Source organism: Nasonia vitripennis, chromosome 4 (assembly GCF_009193385.2).
Source record: "Nasonia vitripennis strain AsymCx chromosome 4, Nvit_psr_1.1, whole genome shotgun sequence".
Taxonomy (NCBI): domain Eukaryota; kingdom Metazoa; phylum Arthropoda; class Insecta; order Hymenoptera; family Pteromalidae; genus Nasonia; species Nasonia vitripennis.
Genome location: NC_045760.1, coordinates 1667874 through 1693166, shown reverse-complemented (window position 1 = coordinate 1693166; position 25293 = coordinate 1667874). Strand labels below are relative to the sequence as shown.

Sequence of the window (25293 nt, the reverse complement as noted above, 5' to 3'; positions counted from 1 at the left end):
TAAGCTCGTCTGATAACCGTCGTGTTTCCTGTGAAGGTAGCCCTCTGATTGGCGATTGTCGCTTTTGTGTTAGTACTGGCTATACATATCAACATATGACGCTAACTCTGTACAGTTCACGTCATTTTCACGCGAGAGAGTTTCTTCTGATGCGTGTTGTGCGTTCTAAATCTTTTTGCGCAGCCAAGAAATCGTTACATCTGTCATAAGTAAGGTGTAAGAATACGCTTTTTTTTGCAATATACGTGCAGTTCTAGATGCAAGCGTACTTCTCATAACAACGCTGGAAACTATTTGGCGAACAAAATGTCGCAATTGGATCGTGAGTTCTAACCTTTGACAATATTTGCTTGACCTTCTCTCCTGATTCTCGTTCCTCTGTACTTGAGTGATTCATGTTTTTCTTCTCGGAATCGTGAAATTTATAATTCATCATTTTTCACGGTGTGTTGAATTAATAACGGTAAACGCGCGATGATCTAATTCAATTTTTTCGTAATTATAGATGTTTTACAAAAACAGCAGCAGCTAACGGAAAGGTCTGCTATTAAACCAGATCATCATCCACAGTTTACTAGGCATTACGAAGAGCACAGATTTAACATGCCGCAGAATTTTCACAGACCGACCAATCCACCTTTATACGATAGATTTTACCCAGCACCAATAGTCAGTAGTAAAGTTTTTTTTAATCCAGATTTTCCAAGACATCCACAAAATTCTGTGATACACGTAAATCCAGCGGCAAAAGCTAATATTCACTTCAATCCCTATCGGTTAATACAAACAAAGACAAGTCATCAAGACTTGCGTCAAATTCCAAATAGTTTTAATCCAAATACATACAATCATCGTGTAATACCAAGAAATGTTCCAAGCAAAGTTCATGTTAATCCAGCAGTTTTAAATCAACCAAGGATTCCAATAGATAATCCATGCAGTAATATACCAATGACACAAAATGAAACTTCAAGCAACTGGCATTTTAATCGAGCTGTTTTAAATCAACAAACTATGCCAAACAGTGTTCCAATCCATATTAATCCAAAATTTGTTGCAAAACCATTAGTTTCTGAGATTCATGGCAAAAGCAAAAATTCACAACAGAATGAAGTCACTTCTAAAATACTTTCTGTACAACATACAATTGCTAATAGTGGACCAAGTTGCTCTACTGGTTATACCACTAATTTTACAAATAGCTCTTTTCACAGCAATTTAACTAATACAGTAGCTTCTGTTACGGAAAATCCTGTTATATCTAGTACTCCAGTATCTATAAAAAAATCTCCAAATAGTAATATGTATAAAAAAAGTCCAAATTCAAGTTTAGTGTCTTTATCGAAAAGAAAACTTATAAGGGTAAAAAGAAATACTAGACCAACTGCCTCAATTGCAAATCCAATAAATTCATCAACACCACTGAAAAGAAGACTTTCATCCTCTGGACTGAAGAAAACGAAAATTTCGCCTAAAAATAAAAATAGGTTGATAAAAGTAAGCAACATGAAACTTGTAAGAACTACAGATGTACATTGGTATAAAGAAGTTTACAAAATAGTTCCAAAATCTACGTACAAAAAGAATGTTTTGATCAACAATGTTAGGTAAGTGTGAAGTAAATAATATTGATGATTACAAATGATTAATGCACACCAGTTAATGAAAGTATCATTTCAGAAATGATCCAAAAATGGCCTTGGTTGACATTGGTGGTGTTATGTTCAAAAAAACTCGAAATAAAATAGTTCGTAGTAGTCCAAATAATGCAGCTATTATTAAGAGTAAGTTTACCTTTTTGTTGTCTACTAGTTATTTTAATATTATCTAAAAATGATATGGTCTAGGGCAACGTGTTTCAACATTAAACAGGAGTGGCCAATTTGTTTCATCTAAAGGAGGCAAAACACTTCGTAAAGTCGATTTTGCCACTAGAAAACTCAACACTTCAACTAAAATTGATGTATCAACTATTACATCCATTTCTCCTGTAAAAAGTTATAAATCTAATGCAAGGTAAAAGAAATACATAATGGTAGTATTAAAGTTTCAAAAGTGTAACTACATAGAAATTTTATGCATTTCAGCAACAAGGTCAAGCAAAGAAGTTTACAAATTTTGCGCAATAAAATGCGCAAAAACAATCAGCCATGTTTACTGTTTCAGAAATATGGCTACTGTAACAGTCAGCTTAAAGGAACCTGTCCCAAGGTCCATGACAAAAAACAAGTTGCTGTCTGTAAAAAGTAAAGAATCAAAATTTTGTATACAATCACATCACTCAATATTCAACAATTATGAGATAATATAAAAAGTTTTTAAACTAAGTTAAGAATTTTTTTAACATGTTTTTTTTTTTTGTTCAGTTTTCTTCAGGGAAAATGCCTTTTGAATAATTGTCTATTATCTCACGACGTTGGACCAGAAAAAATGCCGACTTGCAAGTTCTTCCTACAAGGATGTTGTACACGTGAAGGATGTCCATACTTGCATGTGAAAGTGCCATCAAAAAATCCGATTTGTGTTGAATTTCTACGTGGTTATTGCCCCCAGGGTAATGAGGTGAGACAACTAATTTCTATTAACTTTTTTTTTTATAAATATTATTTAAATAAGTGTTTGAAAGTAAATTTTTTTCTGAATACATAAAGCTAAAATCCATCTTTTATATAAGTATACATGCATGTAATTCTAAAGTTCAAAAACTAGTCGTTTTGCCAAACTTTTATTTTTTTGTTTTAATGCTTGGCAGAAAAAAAACATAATTTTTGCAGTATTCCTATTTTAATTAAACTTTTTAATTGAGATCTAAGTTGTACTATAGATACCCTATGGCAAATTTTAACAACAAAAGCCATTGAAATATTACCCAGCTGGCATGCAGCAAGTGAAAAAAAATAGGTGAAAAGTGCTTCTAGTTATAATTACTAATACATTGATGACTTATTTTCTCGCACAGTGTATGAATCGTCACATTAACGCGTGCCCGGAGTTTGATAAAACTGGTGCCTGCAGCAAAGGTAAGTCTTGTCCATATCCTCACGAACCACACTTGACAAAAACAAAAAAGCGACGTAAAAGCGTGACATCCGCGAAATCGATGGAAAATCTACTTCCGACGTCTGAAGTTGTTAAGACTGGTACACGTTATTATGACAATATAAACACAGACCTCAACCCTGCATGCGATCATGATACAGAAGATTTGAGCGACAAAAGGGTAAGACTATTGAAAAAAATTAAAATCATGAAGCAAGCACATGATTCTTGCCAAGAAAATGAAAGTAGTACAGATTGTAATGTTGATAATCAATCTAAAGACTCTGTAGAATGCGAGGAGGAACATGTAATAGTGTGCAATAGGAGGAAACCTATGGGTCCAGCTGAATCTTTTATTCCAGTCACATGATAAACACCGAATGTTGTTTAGGACTTTGTAATTTGTTGATAAAATAATTTTTATACGAAAATAAAAATGTGATATTTTGTAGTATTGAATTATTGAAATAATTAAGAAAGATAAAGTTTGTTCATAAACAGTTTTTATTTATAAACTGTGATATAGATTTGTTAATTTATAAATAAAGTTCGCCATGTGAAAAATCATGAAAAATTTTTTATATTCGTTCACTGGAAACATTCTGTACTATTTTTCATTAGTAAAGTACTTACTTGATGAAAAAGAAATTTTAACAAGTGTTAAATTCCAAGTTTCAAAAGTTCTTGTTCTTGGCTAGAGACACAAAATATATCATATGAGGGCTAAGACAGGCTCTTACTCTGCAAAGTGACACACAAATTCAGATACATAGAACACTTATGTTATCATACATGAATTTTTAAATATATAAATATATTTTTGAAATCGATGTATATACAAGTTGTATATAAATGAATTTAAATAAATTATCTTTGAAATAAATATTTGATTTATTTATTTACAGTATCGTAATTTTTATCACAAAATCCTCATAAATTATATCTTATTCTTAATTATAAACTATGGATAAATTAAAAAAAATATTCAAATATTTAATTATTTTTATCGTGGTATAAAAGCGTCCAGTTTGTCTCGTGATTATAAGCTAATAAAATCGGACAGTGTAATAGTAAAGAAATACTGCCTTCATCAACCTGTGATGATATTAATAGCCACTGATCCAACCAGGCTTGCATGCTCTCTGTTGACATGTTTACTGGGTTCACACCTCTAAATGACAATGCCTAAATTCAAAATATGAATTAGAAAATAGTTGCTCAGTATGCAAGAATCAAAGGAATAAAACAATAGCATAGAAAATTACCCATCTGATGGCATCATAAGGTAACTTGGTAACTCCACCTTCTCGTTGGATTGCAGTATCCATTCGTTTAATCAATAAACCTCGTTCTAAAAGTCTTGTTCGATTTCCTAAACTAAATCGACTCATTCCATGGACTTTCAAAAGTTCTTTCTGTGAAATCATCAATACAATTTTGATATTTATATTTCAGTGGTCAGAAAACTTGACTTAAAACTTGAAGAGCTACTCACAACATGTTTCCTCTTCATACATTTCAAAGAGTAGGGAGGTCCGGAGAAGAGTTTTTTACAATAAAGTATATCATCAATAGTTGGATGAGTTCCACTACCCAAGCAAGCAATGATATTCTTGAATGTAGCACGAGATTCTGTATCTTGGATTGTCTTGACTTGACTCTGCACACATCTGAGCAGAGGTTTGTTGTGCTGAAGACGTTTCTTATGCTCTTTCAGCATAAAGTTCAACTTGTCTTCGATAGACCAGTAGTGAGATGTAAGGAGAACATGGGGAAAGTAAAATGCCAGTGGAAAAATAATGTAATTGGTGAAGGGCACAGCCGATATAAGCAAAACTGGGGAGATCTTAATCAGGTCCTTGGGAAAGGTAAACGTCAATTGAAGCTCCTCCCTGTTGAGCGTATCCGCTCCAAAATTTCTGATCTTTTTGCGCACTTGCATGTACCTCTTAAGATCTGCATAAAACTCCTTACTACCAATACTGAAGACTCTGTACACGTGCATCGTCTTCGGGAAGTTCTTCTCCAGGATCTTCTCGTAATTCTTGACATAGTCGACATAGCGGAATATCCAATATTTCTTGAGTACTGTGACACGGGAGTTTTTCGAGTTGGGGCCGGAGAGATTGGGCTTATCATCTTCGGCGGTGTGGCGTTTCTGAAAGGTTGTCGAGCTGGTCGGCGAGGATAGCGTGAGATTCCTTCGACATAGGAGTCTCGTGCTGATTCTGAACATATCACGCAACGATTGTCCTTTAAAATGTAAGTATCACTTTCAATAATCTTGGTGGGCTTGTGTTTTTCCTAGCAGAAGCATCTTGACACTTGCTTTTAGGTTATGTTCATCATCGCTTTGGTCGCAAAGAACGCGAGCATCCGGGAAAATGGAATTTGACAGGCAAGAAAATAAGTAAAACAATGAAGTACTATTGGATCGGGCAAACGAGAGGCAAGGACACGGTTATCGCGAAGATTTGGGGGCGTACTGCTGCTACTTCGCAGATCGTCGCGATGTAATTCGGTCTTGGGAACAATAATAGCCACAGACCAAGAGCTCAGCCGATTGGTCGACGCCTACTCGCCGAGACACGTGCTGCTTTTTCGGCCAATCGCGACACGTGCGAGGCCACGTGCGCGCACATTCGGTGTCAACAGTCAAATACTTACGCAGCAGCAGCAGTAGAGAGCTGTCTGCTCCATTTTCGTAAACAAATGCCTAGAGCCAGAGACGCGCGCACATCGTCGGGAGCGTGCGGTGTACGTATGTACTTGAATTTTTTTTATTTGCGATAAATAAACAGAATCGACGATCGGTCTTGTGATTGCAAGTCGTAAACAAAACTGTTTTGACGGTGCAAAATTGAGTAACGCCTGTAGAATTTCGTTGGTATAACGATATTATCGACATCAGCTTGTTGGGACAAATAGGGAATGTAATCTATACCTACAGCTCTTGTGCAGGTCGAAATATCTACGAGAGTTGATGATATATGCATTGGCTCAATTTGGGTGTTATTTTAACAGCGGAGAATGGACGGCGAAGATTGTTGCTGGGTACAATTTTAGCCGGTCGCGTATATAGATGTATAACGATCATGCGCAAAGTGTTAGTTGAACAAATTTTCCTTTAACATATAAAAAATATTATCGTCAATAATAAAATTGGCTCGTAAAAAACAGTAGTCTGAAAGTTATATAAAAAATAATAAATACGTTTTTAGTATGCGTTCGATGATAAGAAAAATCAACAGCGACTACTATAAAAAAAAAAAAAAAAAAAAAAAAATTCACCGGGATCAGGGTAGCGGAGTAGCCAAGTGCATTAAAGCAGATTTTCGCTTAGCGACAGACCGAGGATTGTCCGTTTGCCGCATCTGCAGCGGCTCGCATTCGTAGATAGATCGATCCTGCCCCTTATTATGTTCCCCGTCGGCTGCAGTAGGTATTTATACAGGTCAGCTCGATCCCCTTTGACGTTTTTGCCGCAATAACGTCGAAGCGAGAGGGACCCCCGTTATATAATGCTGCGAAAATCATTGTCTTCTGCTCGTATATTATACGCACCTACCTGTGAGAGCTTCGGGTATTTGACGCGGTGACGCCCCTCGGCTCATTACGTATTCTTTTCTTAAAGCGCAGGATGAGCATCGGAAGGAATAAGTCTCCGGTGCGCGCTATAACTGCATAGCGAAATGTACAATGCGCGCTTCGCGTTGAACACGTTATTCGCATGTCATTTATAGCGTCTATATTATGGATTATTTTTTTTTGCAACGATCAACCGGACGTAGTCTCGTCGAACGCGTAGCTACATAATTCACTTTTTTTCGAATTATATCTTATCTTTTACGTGCTATTATCGTTGAATATTTCAACTGAAACTCTGACGATGAATTTTTCATTCAAACTTCTCTCTGCCCGGTACTCTGCGTAAGCATAAGTGCTTACTCCCCCTGGCATAACGCGGCCAGCTCAGTGTACAACACAGCTCTTATCAAAACAGTGACTTGACAATCGCTTGATATTTGCGCGCACATTCTATATGCGCGTATATACGTGTATTCATACCGTCGCAGCTATATTACAAAAAGCCTATATCTATATACATATATACATGCGCTGTATATTATATGGCTGCCGAGTTCTCTCTCCGTCTCCGTCTCGCGCAGAGGACGCGAGTAAAAAGAGCCATCGAATACCTCTGCGTATACGCAAGTGCGCCGTCGTCCGCGCTAAACTCAAAGCAGCGTAAAAAGAGCCAGCATCGTATATAAGCGTTCGAAAAAACAGTCGTATTTGTATATAATTTATTATGTGCATGGCGAAATAAGGCAAGAAAAAAGAGCGTATATATAGGAGAAAATAAAAGAGCGAGAGAGAGGTGTCCGCTAGGCGGCGTCGCGCTGCCTTTTACAAAACGGATCGCTGCTGCCAGGCGTGAGGCGCACTAAAATCCCGGAGAGCTGGCCATCAGCAGGGCTCTGCCACAAAGCAGCCTGCAGCAGTAGTCCACGACGTTATACTCCACTGTTCGCTTCTCTCTCTCGCTCTCCCATCGTGTATACATGTATACCCGATAGCTCTCTCCCTCTCTTTGTCTTTCCTCACTCCGCACACTGCTCTGGCTAGGCTCAGAGTCGCTGCGCTGCAGCACGCATATATAGATATACACAGAGGCACAGCCATACCTACTTACGCTCTCCCGCAGCAGTCACAGGCAACCTTTGTGATCCTCGAGTCTCGCGCCGAACCGTCAGTCGTGCTCTCCCGGCTCAGCCGCAGTCTGTACTTCTTGGGAGACTTCCAGGTGCACCTAACCCTCCTGGACACCCATAGCTATCCCTATAGGCAGTCTAGATAGCGAACTTCCTACGCGCCGGCCAGGCTTCGGTGGCCATATAACGCGCCTGCAACACACAACGGGGACGCACCTAAAATCGAGCCGGCGCTGTCGGATCTGCGGAAACGCGCACCAGGAAAACGGCCCAGCTCATTTATTCGGAGCCCTGTATTGACCAAGTCTCCTTGCGCGTGTGTGTGTGCGCGTGTGTGTGTGTTACTGCGTTCTGTTCTATCTCTGGCATTTGGAGCTTGATGGAGCATTAGCCAACTTTTTTTCTCTGTACTGCTGTTGCCTCTCTGCCTGCTGCAGTGATCCGGTGAAAATCTTTTGGTCGAGTTGTACTCAGAGGACTGTAGATGGGTCGTCAGCTTGTGTTCTGTGCAGCGAGCAACGCTTCCTCGTCCACTTGGCAAAATGTTTGTGAAGAATATACAACAACAAGGCACCGGAGAGACTGCTATGAATGTTGACTGCCCGCTGCTGGCTAGTCTCAAGAGGTCCAGCAGTGCACCAATGATTAACGAAATAAGTGCCACTATGTCCATCACTTCGCCTTCTACTTCTGCTCCACCTAGGTATGCATATTAGAAACGCACATTCTGTATCTTGCTCATTTCCAGCAACTTTTCAATTGCAATGACATCTTCATTTTGTTTTAGGGATGCTGTTACATCGTTTAATGTCTTTTCCAATATGCCTAGAGCTAGAAGATTTAGTACCAGTGTAAGTGCCAGTCATTTCATTTTATCATTCAATCATTTACCATGTGCCACTGTATGCATGCATATGTGAGACATGATATATTTCCTGATAAGCCAATTGTTGCATATACTGACACTCTCTTTTAAAATTCAATCAACTCTGATGAATTTTTCAAACACTGATTATTTTTTACAATTACTGTAGCTGTATCAGTATGAATAATTCTCCAGTTCATCATATTATAAAAAATCTGTGGATGAACTTGAAGTAACTTTAAATTCATATTTCACAAAGCATTAACTCAAAATTCAATGATGGATTTTCTCATTTCAGAGCCCTGGTGGAGCAATTGGAATTGGTCCTAGACTCACACCAAGAGTGAATCAATTGAGAAGGGAAGAATGTATAGATGTTGTGGCAGGGCGAGAAGCTGCACATGAAAAGGAAATTCACAGTGCAATGCAAATTTCTCAGTCATGGGAAGATTTGACTTTTGAAACAGAAGGACTTTCCTTCAAGGACTCATCTACAGAGTCCCCACCATCAACTATGTTTGCAACAGCTTCTAATTTATTTACACAATTAAGGACAGATAAGCAAATGATACCCAAGAAGATCTTTGATCCTCTGAATTTAAGTTTATCACCTGGTGGTCCTCCATCATGTTCCTCACCCTCGCCCACAAGGTCTGGATTGGGCCAACGTCAGTGCTATTCACCAAGTTTACACGCTGTTGCATGGAAAAATGGTTCATTGTCTCCTAGCCCAACCAGAAAGGCATTTGCCACAAGGTATGTGTTAAACAAATGCAAATTGAAGATATATTTCAAAAAATTAAATTGATAATAGAAACAGAATTTCTTTATTTTGATGCATATTTTAGGCGGAGTTTGAGTCCCATATCGATTCGTCCGAGTTGTCTCGGTGGTACTGGTGGAGCAATGAAAAGAAAATTCGAACTTGATGAATCTGGAGGAATGGATCGTGTCCTGCAGCCTCCTATTAAAAGAGCCTTTAATCTAATAATGTCTAATCCTTCAAGGTAAAGTTTTCACTAAAAATCAAGTTCATGGTAAATCGGATTCTTTTATTTAATAAATGTGTCTAACAATTCCAGGGCGGAGACGATACCCAGTCCGTTTTCATCGATAACCGCAAATAGCACAGGTTCAGTTGGAACTCCAGAGTCGCTTTCTAGCGCAGACTCTCCCAACTTCTCGAATCAGTTGGCCGAAGAAAATAGTCCATCGTCGAGTCGGGCACTCCTTCAAAGTGACGACGCCAGCATGTCGGACAGTAATAGCGATCCACAACAGGTCAAAGCAATGGAGGCTGAGGTGTCAAGTTGTCAGGAAAATCCATGCAGTAATGACAATAGGTGAACGAACGTCACGACAAGACACATAAAATTATATCATATCCAAACGCTTCTTTCCTTCGTTAGAAAACAAACCTGTCAGACGAAACGCAAGAGTGTATGTTTCGGAGTTTCAGCTCATGATCGTCGAAGGTGTAGATATCGCGCGCCAGATACAGGTTAAAATTACATGAAACCTAGTCGATAGTGTATAGCCAAGTGCGCTAATTGACGAGGTGCTTTGAGTGACGATGCACCTGAGCTGTTGTAATCTGATCTCGAAATGAAGCTCGACTGATTCCTTTTACTTGGTCTTGGTCAAAAGAATATTTGCGACTTTTTTAAAAATCTTGAACGAAATTCCACTGATCAAGCAATGAGCTAGTAGAACAAGATCAACTAGTTAACGATCTAGTTACGTAACATTGTATATTTTTCTGATTCTAAGAATAATATAATATTAGATTAGTTAATTTTATTTAGTTGTGTTATTCTGGTTATGTATATATATACTATTAAAAAAGTCAAAAGGTTCAAATAGTTTTTAGGTAATAAAATCGTGTTTAGTGTATACAGCAAGTTAATCTATAATACATTTTTAATTTATACACGTATATTATTTAGCTTGATTGTTTAAACCTATAGATTTGTCTAATCTATTTGTAGTAGAAATTCAACGCCGTATATAGCATGCATTCTACTTGCTAGTTAAATTTTGTATAAAAAATCTTGCAAAATTTTTAATTTTTGCAATTTTCTAGTAATGTGCTAGAATAATTAAACGAGCTCTGTAACGATTTTTTCATCAAATAAAATTCTTTCTCTGTAGGCGTGCATTTTCATTCTGTTATAGCAGTATTTCTTCATTCGTGCAATCAGTTTTTCCTAAACATGCACACGATTTCTTGTATTTTACCTGTAAATATCACAGGAATTTCGAACAGATTTTTAAAACAGGTCGTGATTTTTTAATAGTTATTTGTTATTGTATGCACGCCCTTGCCAAATGTTCAAGTCTTGAATTATTTATCGGCTGATTAGTATTGTCTTGACACTGAATGCATTGGAAGGAAATCAGTACGGATATTATACGAGAATAATCCGTGTACTATTATAACAATGAGTGGGATAGAAAAGACACCAAAGTATACGAGTGTAAGTTGATGCCATAATTTACTGTTTGTTATTTATATCGGGACATGTAAATCAATGAATAGTTAGATTTTTTCGGATCAAGTTGGTTCAACGTAAAGTGTAATACTTTTTGGAGTTTTTATACAAAGAAACTGATTTCAGTTCTTTATAATATGTTTGCATATATTTTACTAGATTGAAATATATACAATACGCATGTATCTCAAGACTTTTTTTAATGGGATAAGCTAAAAATAATTTGTGGAAATTGTTATGCGTGCATTGTATAATTGATATATACTTAAAAATTTAATAAAACTAAAACGCAGCACCGCTAAAAATCGCTAAAAATCTCCAAAAAGGCAGAAATTTTAGGTTGAGCAATCTTTGAAATGCGAATATTTTTCGGTAATCAAGAATATAATATATATTTAGTTTATGCTTTTAACCTCGCTACATATCGTATATAAAGAAAAGTAAATGAATCTAAAGAATCATTTATGGAAAAGCTTATTAAACTAGTACTGGAGTTTTCCATCCAAGTTTAGTATAGCTAATATGGTGTATTGTAATATTATACATTGTACAATATCAAATGGATATTAAACAATTATCGATATATTGTCATGATTTTTGCAAACAACGTTGTATTGAAACTTGTCTTTTCAACATAAACTAGTATATGTAAATTAAATCAATTAATTAAAATAGTGCAAATATTGCTACAGAAAAAACGAACCTTTTTTAGATTATAGAAAGCACTTCATTATTGTTGATAATATTAATTAAAAACAAAAAACTATAAAAGCTCTTATTATTTATTGTCTCTGCGCATAATATTTTTCCTTTGTTTCCAACCATTTTTGTTTCAGAAAACAAAATACGCAAATATAACAATACTATAACTAAAACTTGACACACCTTAAACATTAATTATTAATTTACATTTTTTTTTTTACATTTTATAATACAAAGTATTCATCATAGGTTACTGCTTTCAATAACTTTTTAAATATGAAAATACGAAATTTTTTAAAAATCATACATGGTATTTTCATATAGCTACTATCGTTAAATAAATAATTACTAGGCTAATCCATTTTTTCGTCATCATTAAATAGTACAAGTCAATATGATAAAAAATTTCTCTCAACGTGATTCCAAAAACTAGTTTCGATTGAATAAATCTTTCAATGTATTTCCTACAGTTGTGAAAAATTTGCCAACTGTTTTAAAAGACAATATATGATGACTTTCAGAATGGTTTGTCTCCTGCTTTACAGCAGTTCCTTCACCAATCGTGTTGCAATTTACAATCTCGTCGTGACTACTTGAGTAAGGATTCTGGAGGTACTGACTTTGATTGACCTATTGAATACATGATTAAATTAGCATGGATATGTAAACGTTTTGGCTTGAAAATACAAAATAATATTAAAATAATTCTCACGGGGTTGGGTTTGGTAGATTTTGTTTGATGGAAAAAGTTGTCAGCTGGAGTTTCTTCGGTTTGTACACTTTTCCGCTTCACCCCATCGATCCAAGATTTGATTCTCAGATTAACAGAGGGTTCAATTTCGACGGATGCTCTTTTGAACCGTTTTAACGCAAGGGAGAACATCGAACCTTCCGGCGAAGTAGCGTCTGTCTCGGTATCTCGGTTGACGTAAATTATATTCGAATTGTTGGATAGTGCCTGTATAAATACAAATACCGTCAGTTTCTCAATACGTTATACTCGATGTAAAAGAGACAATTGTCAAATAATATAAAATATATTTACCTCCATCGTTGGATCGTTTGCAGATAAAGGTCTTTTTCTTCTACCGCGCTTCTCAATAACATCTTCTTGAAACTGGGTAATTTTCCTCATAGGCACCCGCGAACTACTGTCTTTACGCAGTGTCTGTCTGCATTCTATATACTGTAAAGCAAATAAAAATTTCAAGTAAACACTAAATATATGCATAAATTATATAAAAACCTGGAATGACCTTCTTCACAGCCTCTTGGAGAACCTCGATCCAGGCCTCGCTATCTCCGTTTTCGGCGTACAATAGTAGGGTCTCCTGCATGCAGACAACCTTGAAGAGTCCGTTGCTCAGTACACGTTCGATTTTACATTTGTTCAACGGCAATATACAGCAGACCGTGAGTGAGTCGTCGGGGCTACCTTTGCAGTAGAGCAAAGTGTCGCTGAGAAGCACAAAGTGCCTGCGAAAGGACGTGTTTCCGTTCCTCGAGACCCGCATCAGAGGTCCTTGTTGGATTAATTTGCGTCCCGGTTTGACGAGATTTATCGGGCCGCTTATGTGCTTTTGCAGCTCCAGAAGTTTCTGCGTATCCTCGTACTCCGCGACGAGGGAGTTTATGTGCCTGGCTACCTTTTCTATTTCGACCAAAGAGGCTGCGAGAAAAACGTAAATTTTATTTTTCGAAAAGACCTCGGACTTTATTGATTATTAGCTGGGCAAACCTTGCAAATCGTTGTAGTCTTTTTGCCTCGGCGCTGTGTGGCGCAAAACTTCCTGCAAAAGTAGCTTGTACCTTGGCACCCTCTGAATCGGAGCTATTAAAAGAGACGATAATTTGTTACTGACTTCTGGCCTCGTTTCTTGATTCGATATGAACTCCCGAGTCGCTGGATCATTTTGTTGTATTTCCTGCATTTGATGGACATATTTATACACAGTGAATACAAAAAAAAAAAAAAAAATTATTGACAGCATACCTGTAGCAGGACCAAAGCGCGTTTGTAGTTGTACGCGTAGACGGAGTAGAGTTTAAAAAACGGCCCCAATTTGCAGAACGCTTGGGCGACGTTCTCGGGATTCTGCTTCAGCTCCTTCAAAAGCTCGCCGTTTACGTTGTAAAGTGTCTCGATATTTTCAAACAGCGTCGTGTAAGCGTTGTGATTGAGCAGTTGCTTCTCTTGTATCGGTTTCATAAAGAACTGAAACAAACATCTGCTTGTAACATATTGATTCTCGCATGAATCTTTCCGAATTTACAAAAGCATCGATCATGTCTTTTACCTGCATAATTATCTCCAACTGTCGCAGATACTTGACTTCGGAGCTCAAAATTTCTTGTATGGTCTGTGCCCTCAGACTTTCTTCTCTTTGCGTCTGATTTTGTTGATGAATCTCGTCCAGCGCTTTCAGGACTTGAAATGAAAAAAAGGGATCAGAATGTAGGAACGCTCGTCAGTGTCATTTATATAAACAAAGTCGAGAGTAAACACACCTTTCATTCTCGTACGCGTGGTCAACATGTTCCTCTGATCAATGATCTCCTTCAGCTCCGCACTCAAGCTGGTAGCTTTTGGAGTTCGCGGAGAATCCATGATTATTCTAAGAAGAAGATAACAATTTTTCCGGTAAAACACTGACAGCTCTCCGAATAAAATAAAACTCACCGTTGGCGCTGCCGAGTACGATGCGACGTGTATAATCAGTATAAGTCAACGTATTCGAGGCCCCGTAGCTCCGTTTTAGATCTGCAGCTGCAGCAGCAGCAGCAGCAGCAAACCGCCCCAACTTCTTTTCGAACCAGCCGACTAGACACTTTCATCGAGACAGATGATGCTTCGAAACGTTGCCCTTAGCGAATCCATTCGCGATTGCGCGAAGTACTTGGCTCTGTTTACAAAAAATTTAAAAGACAGAGCAGCAAAAAGCAAGTCGATAAACGTCTCCAAAGACGCGAGTAGACTGCGTATGATCCGGAGCATTTCGGACTCGACAGTTTTCGGTTTTTTCGAAAGCACCTGCTGAAGCCTCTACACGCCACGCGATTGGTCGGCGGCCGCCGCGACCGGAGATTGGGGGAAGCGAGTAGAATTTCTCCAGTCGCCAGCGCAGGAGCTGCGAGAGGGGAAAATTCAATATGGCCGATGTTTTGTTTGCGGGCTGAAGATGGTTATGGTCGCGGTCCGTCTGTAGAGTTCGCGCGGAAGATGTTCACCAGGTAGTGCGGTTCAGCGGTCAAGCCAGTGCGCCGGGAGGCTCGCCAGTGCAGCGCTCGAGCTGCCCTTGTTTTCGGAGTAGGACGGAGAAAGTGTGGTTATAGCGATGAACGCGACGAGCCTCTACGTCTCGACCTGTCGGCTCATCCTGCAGGCCGACAGCGAGGATCCGAACTCGTGGACGGATCTCTACCGGCTGGTGCCCTACTTGCGCCAGAGTCTCAGCTGCACCGTCTGCTCGAACCTGCTGATCGAGCCGCACACGCCCACCGAGACCAACTGCCAGCACCATGTGTGCCGGGCCTGTCGCGGGGGCCGCAAAAAGCTCAAGCCGTCCTGCGGCTGGTGCAAGGACTACGACAAGTACGTCGAGAACGTACAGCTGAGGATACTGCTACAGTGCTATAAGAAGCTCTGCGAGTACCTCACCAGCACCGGTATCTATCGCGGCCTCGTCCTCGCCGTTTCCAGTAACAACACGACCAACGGTATGCCCTGCCTCGGCGCCAGCTGCCTCACCGAGCTCATCAAGGAGGGCGCCGGATTCAAGGACGAGTTCAAGAGTAACGCCGGCCTCTCCAGGTCCGCCTACTCCATTCTACCCTGTGTCTACACTACCAGCACAACGTCTACTCAGACCGGCAGCTCCAATCCTACCAACGTAGCTGCAACCTCTGCTACCTCTACGCCTACCATTGCAGCAGCTGCTGGCACCGCTGCTGACCCCCTGGCCCCCCAGGACAACCCACCTGCTGCAATCAAGACCGTCTCTAATGGCTCATCTATCTACTCTGTGATGTACGCTGGCTCTGGCAACAAAATTACCATTAAGAGGAAGGCTGCCACTTCCACTGCCGACGACCTGGAGGCTGTTGTGCAGCCCGAGCTGGACTTGCAGCAATCACAGCAGCAAGTCGGCGTTGTCAAGTGCATTCCTGCTTCTCAACTTACATACAATCAATGTCAGCCCAAGAAACCTTCCAAAAGTAGCAAGGTATGTACTCTATTGTCAGCCTGTCTTATCAGCTGACGCTCAAAAATCCCTATTATTTTTTCTCTTTTTTCTTCAAGAAACCAAGGTCCAGTTCAACTAGGAGCAAGAGGAAAGGATGTCGATGCGGAAACGCTACTGCCATACCTGGAAAGTTGACTTGTTGTGGACAGAGGTGTCCCTGCTATGTTGAAAGCAAACCCTGCCTTGAGTGTAGATGTCGAGGGTGCAGGAATCCTCATACGAGAGACGGATACAAGGTAATTTTGGCTAAATAGTTACGCAGTATTCATGCTTAACGAGATTTAAGGCTAACAAGACGCAATTTTATTTTTAGATTCGTCCTCACATACCGGAACTACACAACTTGCAATTGCAATTGTCTAGTCCCCTGGACTGCGACGGTTTATCCGCGGATCCGCTGGGATCTGTGCAACAGTGTCTTTCGGTTTCGCCGCCCACGATTCAGGTTCTCAACGTTTACTCAACGCCGAGGCTGGAGATCGACAGTGTGTCGCAAAACTTGCCGGCCGCGCTTCTCGTTGGCGAGGATGCGATGGCCAGTACGGAGAGCGAAGCCGAGGACAGTGATATACAGATTGATGTGTGACGACGAATGTAAGTGCGATTGCATGACCTGTGAAAAGTGATTTGTATATGAAAACAGACGCTCGCCAAATAACGTTTGACCATTACTGACTTGCGCGACTCGACGGATCAATATCTTTCTCATAGAATTGTGTAAAAAACTAGGTTTTTTGTTTTTACAATTTTTTTTATGTTCAAACTCCTGCCAATCTTTGTTGACATAGTTGGCTTCATACTGCGCTGAATGTCTCTGAAAGAGCAATGCAACTGTGAGTACTGTTCCCAGTCATTTGTATGAAACAGTAGGCCTTCTTATGGATGGTCTCATATAGATTGTGAAAGGAAGAGAGAGTTCAGATATGTTGATTGCATTTTATTAAAAATCACACAGATTGAACCTTTCTAACGCTGTAAATGAGCTTCTTTATAAATGTAGCAATGTATTCATTGGGAAAAATAAGAAAGATCTGTAGTTTATGATTTTTTTTAACGTTGGATATGAAAACAAAAAATATTGAACGATGTTTTAGATTTTTTGTTATACTAACGATCATAATGACGAAATTTATTTTTGCCTAATATTCATTTAGGCAATACTGTACATATGGTTAAAATGACGAAATCTTATTTTATTGAGAATGTATAAATGCTATCTTATCAAAGACTTTTAAAATATATTTTAAGGTTTAGATCGTTAAGAATTATATCGTAGACACGAGTTGAATAAAAACGACGTCGGATTACGAGTTGCAACTCCACACCCTGACTGGTTGAGGTAATTTGAGAACATTAACTACTCTCGAGAGATCTAGTACAAAATTAAGTTAATCTATGTGTAGAGCATTCAAATGGAACACATGATAAAAAAAAAGAAAAGGACTTTGTTGACATAATTTGTTACTTCGTGTAATCTGTGTTTACGAATGTCTTTGGATATAAATTGAACAGAATAAAGCTATTTTACATACCGATTGTTTTTATATTGCATACAGGTAAAAAATAGGCTGATTTGCTAATTTGCAAAGCAAATTAATTCGGGGAAACTGTTGCGACAACAATAATAGAACAATACAGATTTAATTTTTACTGATATTTTTATTACAATTAAAACGTGATCAGTCATTTTATAAACGATACAACCGCTTGAACCCAACAACTCAAATATTGCGTTACGCTGATTGAAGATAAATTCGCTGCGTAAAAACGATTTTTTTTTTTATAGAATTCATTAGGTTGACAGATTACAATTTGATAGATTGTACGCAATAATGCGTGTATAAAATTATTTTTTTCTCTGAATATTGTTCGAACTAGACAGTCTTTTTATTTTACTATCGAATGACAATGTTAATCTCGAAAACCTCTTGTACATGTACGGACATTTTGCGAGTAATGAATATGTATAACTCACTGACTGATACTTGTGTATTGCTTTTTATGATCAAGCTAAATAATTTTTGCTGTACGAGCAAGTACTTGCATAGCGTGTCCAATAAACTTGGAAAATACAGATTATCTTCTTCGTCAACACATTGAAATAGCCTCTCAATGAGAGATGCTTCATTCATTTCAAGAAATGGCCGTGCATGAAATCCAAATCTTATGAAGTCTAGAACAAAAATTAACCTTGATGATTTTTTAATAAAAAAATTTAATGTTAAGTTTATGCGTTGATAATTTGTTCAATACCTATATTCAAATTTTTTTTAAAGGATCACGCTTACCTTTAATGATCAAAACAAAATATGGGCAGGTGGATATTTAAATGGTATACTCGTTGTGATATGTTGTGCCAAGTATTCCCAACCCAAAGTTTTCGCTACGTCAATTAGTTTCTCGTCGACTTCTTTAACTGGCTTGTCTTCATAGTATTTTGTTAAAAGCTTCATATATCTACCATAATGTTTGTTAATGTGTGCGTGCCATAACGAAAGAACAATCACCTACAAATTCAAATCATCAAAGTTATTTCAAAATCCAAAAAATGCGAAAAACTCAATAAGAAAATATGTTGAACTGACTTTGCTATCCGTCGCCTCGGCAAACTTCTGAGCGTCCCTCCAGAGATTGTTGACATTGTCCAACAGCGCCTGAGATTCCTCGGCATCGTTTTTCCTCTTGCCATGTATGTACAAGCGTGCCATAGCACAGCCCTTTTTCACCAGAGCTTCAATTAGGCAGTTCTTCTGTTTGTCCGTTGCAGACTTAATTTTGGCAGCATCGGGCCTCTGGTCGTTCTTTAGGCCATAGTACGCCAGGAGTTTCTCCTGATCGATTGCTTTGATGATTTCATCAGCAATAGTGACTATTTGACCCGAAAAATTGATAACGGCTTCGGTTATGTCGTCGTGAGGCACATATCGAGGGTTATCAGTTGAGTCCAAGGATGTCAGCATGGCAATGTGAATCGCCAAGCAATCCGGGAAGGTTATCTTAAGATCGCTGTAAAGCTCTTTGGCGTGTTCACCGGGTTCTAAGTGCACAAATAGAGTAATTTTAATATTCTTTCTTTTACTGTATTTTTTGATTCGGTTTTTTTTTAATATAAAAAGAACATGTTAATTTTTATTACTAAACTATTTTAACATTTATGGTGTGTTTTTTTTTCTAACATAAGTTAAAAAGATGCAAATTTCATGACATGACAACAGACACTTATAAATCTAAACTTGGCAAGACAAACTATGGGTCACATAATACATGGTAGAACTCAAATGAATAGAGATTTAAAAATAAACAGGGGCATTCGACTGAAACTTACTGACAGATGGAGCTTTAAGGTGTATCCCAATAAAAAATAAAATGTAGACGATTAAAAAATCGGTAAAGAAGTCAAATCTATAAATCTTCAAGTAAAAGTGTATCAAGTTGCAATATTACTCACCGAGTTTAGCAAGCCAAGCGCACTGGAGATCGCGCATTGCTTCGTTGTATTCGTCCCATTTCGTAGTTTTGTCTTTGCTATTATTATCATTCTTATTGTTCTGTTGACTGGCAGGTTTCTTAGCTGGTTCTGATAATACGTATTTGAACGGATGCACATCGACTTTTTTGCCAATTTCGTCTTTACAGAAGGTTATCGTACCCTGAAGATATGATCCCAATGATGCACCCTTAGAAATTCTGTTAAAAAACATAAAAAAATAAATAAACATATTCAACTACAATGTTTCTGTAAAAAAGACAAACCATAGATCAATATATGACTTATAAACTGTAAAAAAGTTCATAATCAGATAAAAAGATGAAATAACGGAAAAGTTTAATTTAATGTTTGGCAGGTATAATATTTTCAATATATTGTTGGTTAGTTAAGCAGGAAATAAAATGTATGACAAATGTAATAAAAGCTACATACAAAAATAAAAACAGAAGTAGAAGCAACTGAAGAGAAGAAAGATGTATTAAATTAATTATGTAAAACTGAAATAATATATCTTGTGAACATTTTTTAAAGCGAAAAGCTATGCAACAAAACTTTAATGAAATTATATGTTCAAAACTCACATGATGTCAGTGCTGTGATGCAAATTAGAAAGTAAAAAAATAGATCATTATGTAGATTAAATTAAAACTTAAATTAACTTCTTCAAGTAATTAAAAAAAAAAGATTTAATAGTGGGTGTGAAGACGCTACTACTGGTATTGTGACGTTACTTTAGGGTGTAAAAATACTGTGTATAGTATGACAAATAGGCTTGCAAACACTACAAATTATATGAACAAAAAATTTTTTGTGTACATCAATGAACAATATGATTCGTAACTTTTTAAACATTATCTACAAGGTGCGTGAAAATGAAGTGTTTGTGTGCACAATACTCACTTGCTTTCATTAGTTAATGGTGCAATGTAGAGAGGCAAAATGTGACCTGGAGGTACTGAGGCAGCAACCATTTTTTTACCACCAATAATTGCTTGTGATTGACTGACATAGACATCTAGAGTAATCTGCGAGCTCATCTTTTGAGTGAGTAGTATGGGCATTTCCGTTAATTTTTCGAGCAACTCTCTCTTTTCGTGTCGCACTTGCATTTTTAACGTGTAATCACCTTTTTCAATTTTCGAAAGTGTGTACTGGAATGAAAACAAAACGCCTCATTAATAAACAAAATTAGAATAATTCATAAATATTTCAATATTAAATTTTCATCTTACTTTGCTTGGATAAGCATCTCCGCAATATATGAGTTGCTTATTAACATTATATATCATCCACATTTGACTTTCATATTCGTTTTCATAGAGCAAATCGCTTAGGAGGGCAGCATTGGGCGTTAGTTCAGTCGTCTTCCCAATGTGGAATGTATAGGTCAATTGCAACTCAAATATCTGTCGGGCAGGTGGAATGATGTCGCGTGCCCGAAGTGGTGAAATTTTTGATTCTGTGGGTCTAAAAAAAGTATGAAAATTATTTTTAAAAAAATTTGGCTATTTAAAAAGTTTGATTATCAATATCCATAGTTTAAATAAACTTACCTTGCGACCTGGACAGTGTGTTTAAGTGTGATGCTTGGCACGACTTCTTCACTTCTCAATGAGCTACGAAGCTCTAATCTATGAATACCATCGCCTGATTGCATCGTTAGATTACCATTTATTAGACGAACGCCATGGAACTCTATGGTGTAATCAATGAGGATGTCGCCTAGATTGGCCCAGTATTTAGCAATCGCTACTTCTAAAATTAAACCTCCCTGTACAGCAAATCCTTGAATCGTCTCTGACTGCGAGGTAATGTTAAGCATTTTGTTGACTTCTAGTGTTTTCGTTGATAAGCGAGGTTTTATTTGCATCGTATGCATGACGAAACGGCCAGTCTTATCTTTTTCTGTAGTCTTTAGTCTTAAAACTGTAAATTACATTATTTGTATTATTATTATTATTATTGAGTGACATTCTTCAAGAGTTTAAAACTATTATTATTTTACCTGCCCATGAAGCATCATCAGGCACAACAATAAAATGTCGACGAATAGTGTTTGGCCTGAATGGGACATTAGTAAAGGTGAGATCAGGAAGTGGAGCACTTTTGGGAATCGTCGACGGTTGGATCACGGTAATTGGGATACGGAAAATGGGTCCTTTATCTATGTTCGTTACATCATAAGCTCGAATACTGTAAAAATGCCAACATGAATAAATAATGTAACACATTTTTTTGTATAATTATAAAGATATTTACCTTGTAAAGTAAGCTCCCTCAGATAATGAAGTTCCATCTACTCTAATTGCAAAAGCTCGTGTCATGTGCATTAAATCAAAGTGAGTTGGACATTGCACCCATGGTGCGTCGCACAGCATAGTAAGTCTTAGATTGAAATTAATTTTGCGCGCTGGATCTATGAAGCATTAATAAATTTGTTAACTTCAAAACAGACGAGTGAAAATAATTGGAATTTTTGTCAACTTACCAACATTTTCGCTATCCAAAAACGCAGGTTCTACCGTAATGGCATAATCCCTTGGACGGTCAATGACACCTGCTCTAAGGTGAATACCTTTAGCGTTATTAGTACCGCAATTAATGGTAAACCTAACGTCTCGTTCAGGAGCATTTGCATTGTTAACGAGGTTTTCAAAGGCACGCTCTACCTGCAACAATCCCGAGCCCTGTGCAAAGGGATCAAGGGTATCAATAAAGTGCGCACTGTTTTCCAAAGCGCGTTTGATACTGTACGGGGAGAATTTCAGATTCTTTGCAATCAATCCAGAAATAAGGACAGCTGTAAAAATAACGTCATGAAATTGCAAACTAATTTTTGGTATTACCTTTTACATTTAAAACAAAAATTTTTTTTACTGACCAACTGCACCAGTTACGTGGGGACTTGCCATACTAGTTCCATTGAGTAGCTGGCACTTTCGTAAGGTGAAATTCGGCACACTTGTAATAGCACCACCAGGCGCGCACACAGTAACACCATAGCCACCATCAGCCATTGGTCCACGAGAAGACCATGTAAATGGCATGCCAGGCATTTTTTCTCTCAGAGAATACTCTGCCATCATCATGTCGGGTGAAACGTATGCACCAACGCCAATAATACTGTTTGAATTCAAATCAGGAGGAGTATCTAAAAGGAAAATATATTTCGTTAGTTACGAAAGTTTTGAGTTATAATTATAAGATGATTTTTCGAGTTTTCTGACTCACTAATAGTACACAAAGCCGGTCCCATGTTTCCTGCCGACGATACCCATGTGACTCCGTATTTATCAATGACCTCGTTCATCAGATCACCGATTCTACCGGCGTTTGCCCAGTGAGCTCTTTCTCCATAACTCATATTAATAGTGTGAACTCTATCCTTATAGGTCATTACTTTAATCATTGCTCTAATGATGGCACTACCAGTTTCCATCGTATTTATGCGCGCATCTCCAATGGTTAAAGAAATAATTTGCGCGCCTGGGGCAACTCCATTTAATTCTGGATTGTCTGGGAAATGCCCAGCTGCGATCGAAGCTACGTGAGTACCGTGTTGTGCTGAAAAAATAAATTAAATTATGAATGGCTGATGCAAATAATGGGAATCACAATTTCATAGAAAAATACTTACAGCAAAGACTGACAATTTCTAACGTATTTCCATCATCGTGCACGTTTATAGAAACATTAAGCTGGTCTTCTTGGGTCAGTGGAGCAAATTCCTTGGTATGTGAATACTCTCCGAGTAATACGCCAGATTCCAAATCTCCTTGTTCTGATGTATCAATGCAAGCCCTGCAGTGATATTGATTGCATAAATTAATCTGAATTGTCTTATGTAATTTTAAATTATCTCTTTTATTTTACCTCCATATTTGGCCATCATGAAATACAATGCAATCGTATGTTGGGCCAACATCTTCATACTTTTTCTCTAAATTATTCAAATAATCCACGCGAGCCTCAAGTTCCTCTTTTTCCAATTTTTCTTGGCTTGTTGTCAGTTGAGGATGTTTAGCTTCAAATTCCTAAGGCAAACAAATACATAATTATCGATTGATGCATTGCAGAACCTCATCACTGATCTTGAAGTTGAAAAAGGAATTCTAATTGGCACATTGAGTAAAGAGGTCAATGTCTTTGCTCAATTAAAATTGCCAAATATAAATATAGTGACAGGTGCATCGGAGTGCAAGCTGTTGTGAAACATGTCCTAATTTATTATTTTCTCAAGATCATCGTGGGACAGCTTATCATAAAGTATCAAGAGCACTGTCAGCCAGAGGTTTGTAAATGATGCAGAGTAGAGGACACTTACTTGCAACAATCTTGTAGCTTCAACCAAAGCCGTCTTGTGGCCTTCATCCCACAGCTTTTTCTTTCTGGATTGTTCAATCCTTTCGCGCAACTTATTTGGGTACAGGGAGTATGCATTTTTCACTCCAAGATGAAATTCTCCAGAGGGGTTGTTCCAAGATCCTGGAATCTGTAGTATGGATATTTGACTTGTGAAAAAAAGATCCAATATATTACGTCGCATTATTTAAGATGAAAAAAAAAAAAAAAAACGCCAAACTGACCTTTAATCTTCGCCCAGTGATACCTGTCAAGTATCCATCGATAGTCTTGACAACCTTACTGGTATCAACGTCGCCCAGGCCGCTGCAATCGAATCTCTCGATGATCTTGGTTTTGCCGTCTGACGTGACCTTTAAACAGATTTGTCAACAGATAAGCATAACGTAATGGCTGCTGGATGGAGGCGCATGACTAGGTGATTTTGAAAAACGTTGAGAAGCTCTTACCTGCAAGCCGGGCGCACCGGGATCAACTCCGGAATCGAAGATAGCGATAATCGTACCTCTGCCGTCGTACTGAGGATACTTGGCGAGGAACTGTGTTACACCCGTCTCCTTTTTGGGCAGCAGGCCCCAAATAGGGAAGTTCAAATCGAGGTTGTTCTCTGCCATCTTCGGAAGAAGCAACTCTTCGGTTATTTGATCTCTCTCCCCCGCAGCTGTTCTCTTTTTCAACTCTCTTCGTGTCCTTCTTTGTTCTTGCTGCGCTTCTGCCTTCTCTCTCTCTCTCCGTCTCGGAGAGCAACGATGCCCGCTAAAGACTACTGATGCGGGCTCATGTAGGTTAGGATGATAAACAGCCGTCGGCGTTCCAGCGATGCTCTGTTTACGTGCGTCTGTGAGAGCGCGAGTCTGTTCGCCACTCCAGTCTCTTTCTCTCCCTTCGGGCAACTGCTGTCTCCAGTCTCACTGTATGCGTATTGTGTGCTCTGCTCCGTGACGCTCGACTCTCCCCCTCGGTTTCGGAGCCGAGTGTATCGGCTCGCGCTGCCAGCGTGGCTTTATATGTTTCCACGAAATACCTGCTACGCATGCGTGCACGTGGAGGAGTGCACACCGATTTGGAACTGTGCGATGCAGCCGACTTTGCGACTTCTTATCTCCGCTGATCTGGGCTTAATTCGAGGCTTTGAATTGTCGTTATCGGCGCTTGATAAACAAGGGCTCCTGGTTGATTTTTTTTCGAAATTTCCGAATTTATACATTCGACTCTTGTTGTTTATTATTTGGCGAATAGCGCCCTAATCAATTACGACTGATATCATCGTTAATTTCCACATTTACCGGTTTTCCCCACATTTGAAAAGATGAAAGGTTTTGAACTGTAACTGCAGTTTATGTTAGCAAGTAGATTTGCACGAATTTAGTCAGACGCGCTGCAT

The 25293-nt window shown here is 38.4% G+C and overlaps 6 protein-coding genes across 7 annotated transcripts; 3 read left to right on the top strand and 3 right to left on the bottom strand.

Moving 5' to 3' along the window:
• Positions 1–77: 77 nt before the first annotated feature.
• LOC100678538 (zinc finger CCCH domain-containing protein 3) lies at positions 78–3922 on the top strand. The gene is made up of 7 exons (XM_008213497.4): positions 78–322; positions 506–1607; positions 1681–1784; positions 1848–2016; positions 2088–2246; positions 2367–2562; positions 2960–3922. Exons 1-7 carry the CDS (start codon positions 307–309, stop codon positions 3407–3409), a joined length of 2196 nt encoding a protein of 731 aa, XP_008211719.2. The 5' UTR covers positions 78–306; the 3' UTR covers positions 3410–3922.
• LOC100122328 (LETM1 domain-containing protein 1) lies at positions 3526–6320 on the bottom strand. Its single transcript, XM_001605881.6, has 3 exons — positions 4535–6320; positions 4305–4454; positions 3526–4224 (listed from the first exon to the last, which is right to left on the bottom strand). The coding sequence occupies exons 1-3, from the start codon at positions 5273–5275 to the stop codon at positions 4033–4035; spliced, it is 1083 nt and encodes a 360-aa protein (XP_001605931.1). The 5' UTR covers positions 5276–6320; the 3' UTR covers positions 3526–4032.
• LOC100677822 (protein FAM122A) lies at positions 6306–10769 on the top strand. The gene is made up of 5 exons (XM_016985127.3): positions 6306–8457; positions 8542–8605; positions 8918–9375; positions 9468–9626; positions 9702–10769. Exons 1-5 carry the CDS (start codon positions 8297–8299, stop codon positions 9964–9966), a joined length of 1107 nt encoding a protein of 368 aa, XP_016840616.1. The 5' UTR covers positions 6306–8296; the 3' UTR covers positions 9967–10769.
• Positions 10770–11694: 925 nt separating this feature from the next.
• Positions 11695–14825, bottom strand: LOC100677847 (FYVE, RhoGEF and PH domain-containing protein 3). Its single transcript, XM_003427499.5, has 9 exons — positions 14494–14825; positions 14322–14428; positions 14111–14241; positions 13807–14028; positions 13552–13738; positions 13070–13482; positions 12859–12999; positions 12526–12771; positions 11695–12443 (listed from the first exon to the last, which is right to left on the bottom strand). Exons 2-9 carry the CDS (start codon positions 14419–14421, stop codon positions 12243–12245), a joined length of 1641 nt encoding a protein of 546 aa, XP_003427547.1. The 5' UTR covers positions 14422–14428; positions 14494–14825; the 3' UTR covers positions 11695–12242.
• A 136-nt stretch (positions 14826–14961) lies between these two features.
• LOC100122341 (E3 ubiquitin-protein ligase MSL2) lies at positions 14962–18282 on the top strand. Its single transcript, XM_001605892.5, has 3 exons — positions 14962–16036; positions 16114–16293; positions 16371–18282. Exons 1-3 carry the CDS (start codon positions 15149–15151, stop codon positions 16641–16643), a joined length of 1341 nt encoding a protein of 446 aa, XP_001605942.2. The 5' UTR covers positions 14962–15148; the 3' UTR covers positions 16644–18282.
• On the bottom strand, positions 17697–24898 carry LOC100122357 (tripeptidyl-peptidase 2). 2 transcript variants are annotated; one of them, XM_016985126.2, is made up of 18 exons: positions 24359–24898; positions 24134–24262; positions 23872–24039; positions 23421–23581; positions 23185–23348; positions 22779–23111; positions 22429–22698; positions 22036–22347; positions 21807–21963; positions 21553–21740; positions 21101–21473; positions 20780–21014; positions 20448–20698; positions 19506–19744; positions 19383–19394; positions 18643–19094; positions 18346–18564; positions 17697–18230 (listed from the first exon to the last, which is right to left on the bottom strand). In XM_016985126.2, the coding sequence occupies exons 1-17, from the start codon at positions 24521–24523 to the stop codon at positions 18355–18357; spliced, it is 3819 nt and encodes a 1272-aa protein (XP_016840615.1). In that variant the 5' UTR covers positions 24524–24898; the 3' UTR covers positions 17697–18230; positions 18346–18354. The 2 variants fall into 2 exon arrangements, with proteins under 2 accessions (XP_016840615.1, XP_001605962.1); XM_001605912.6 differs by lacking the exon at positions 19383–19394 and having other exon boundaries at positions 24359–24887.
• Positions 24899–25293: the final 395 nt, after the last annotated feature.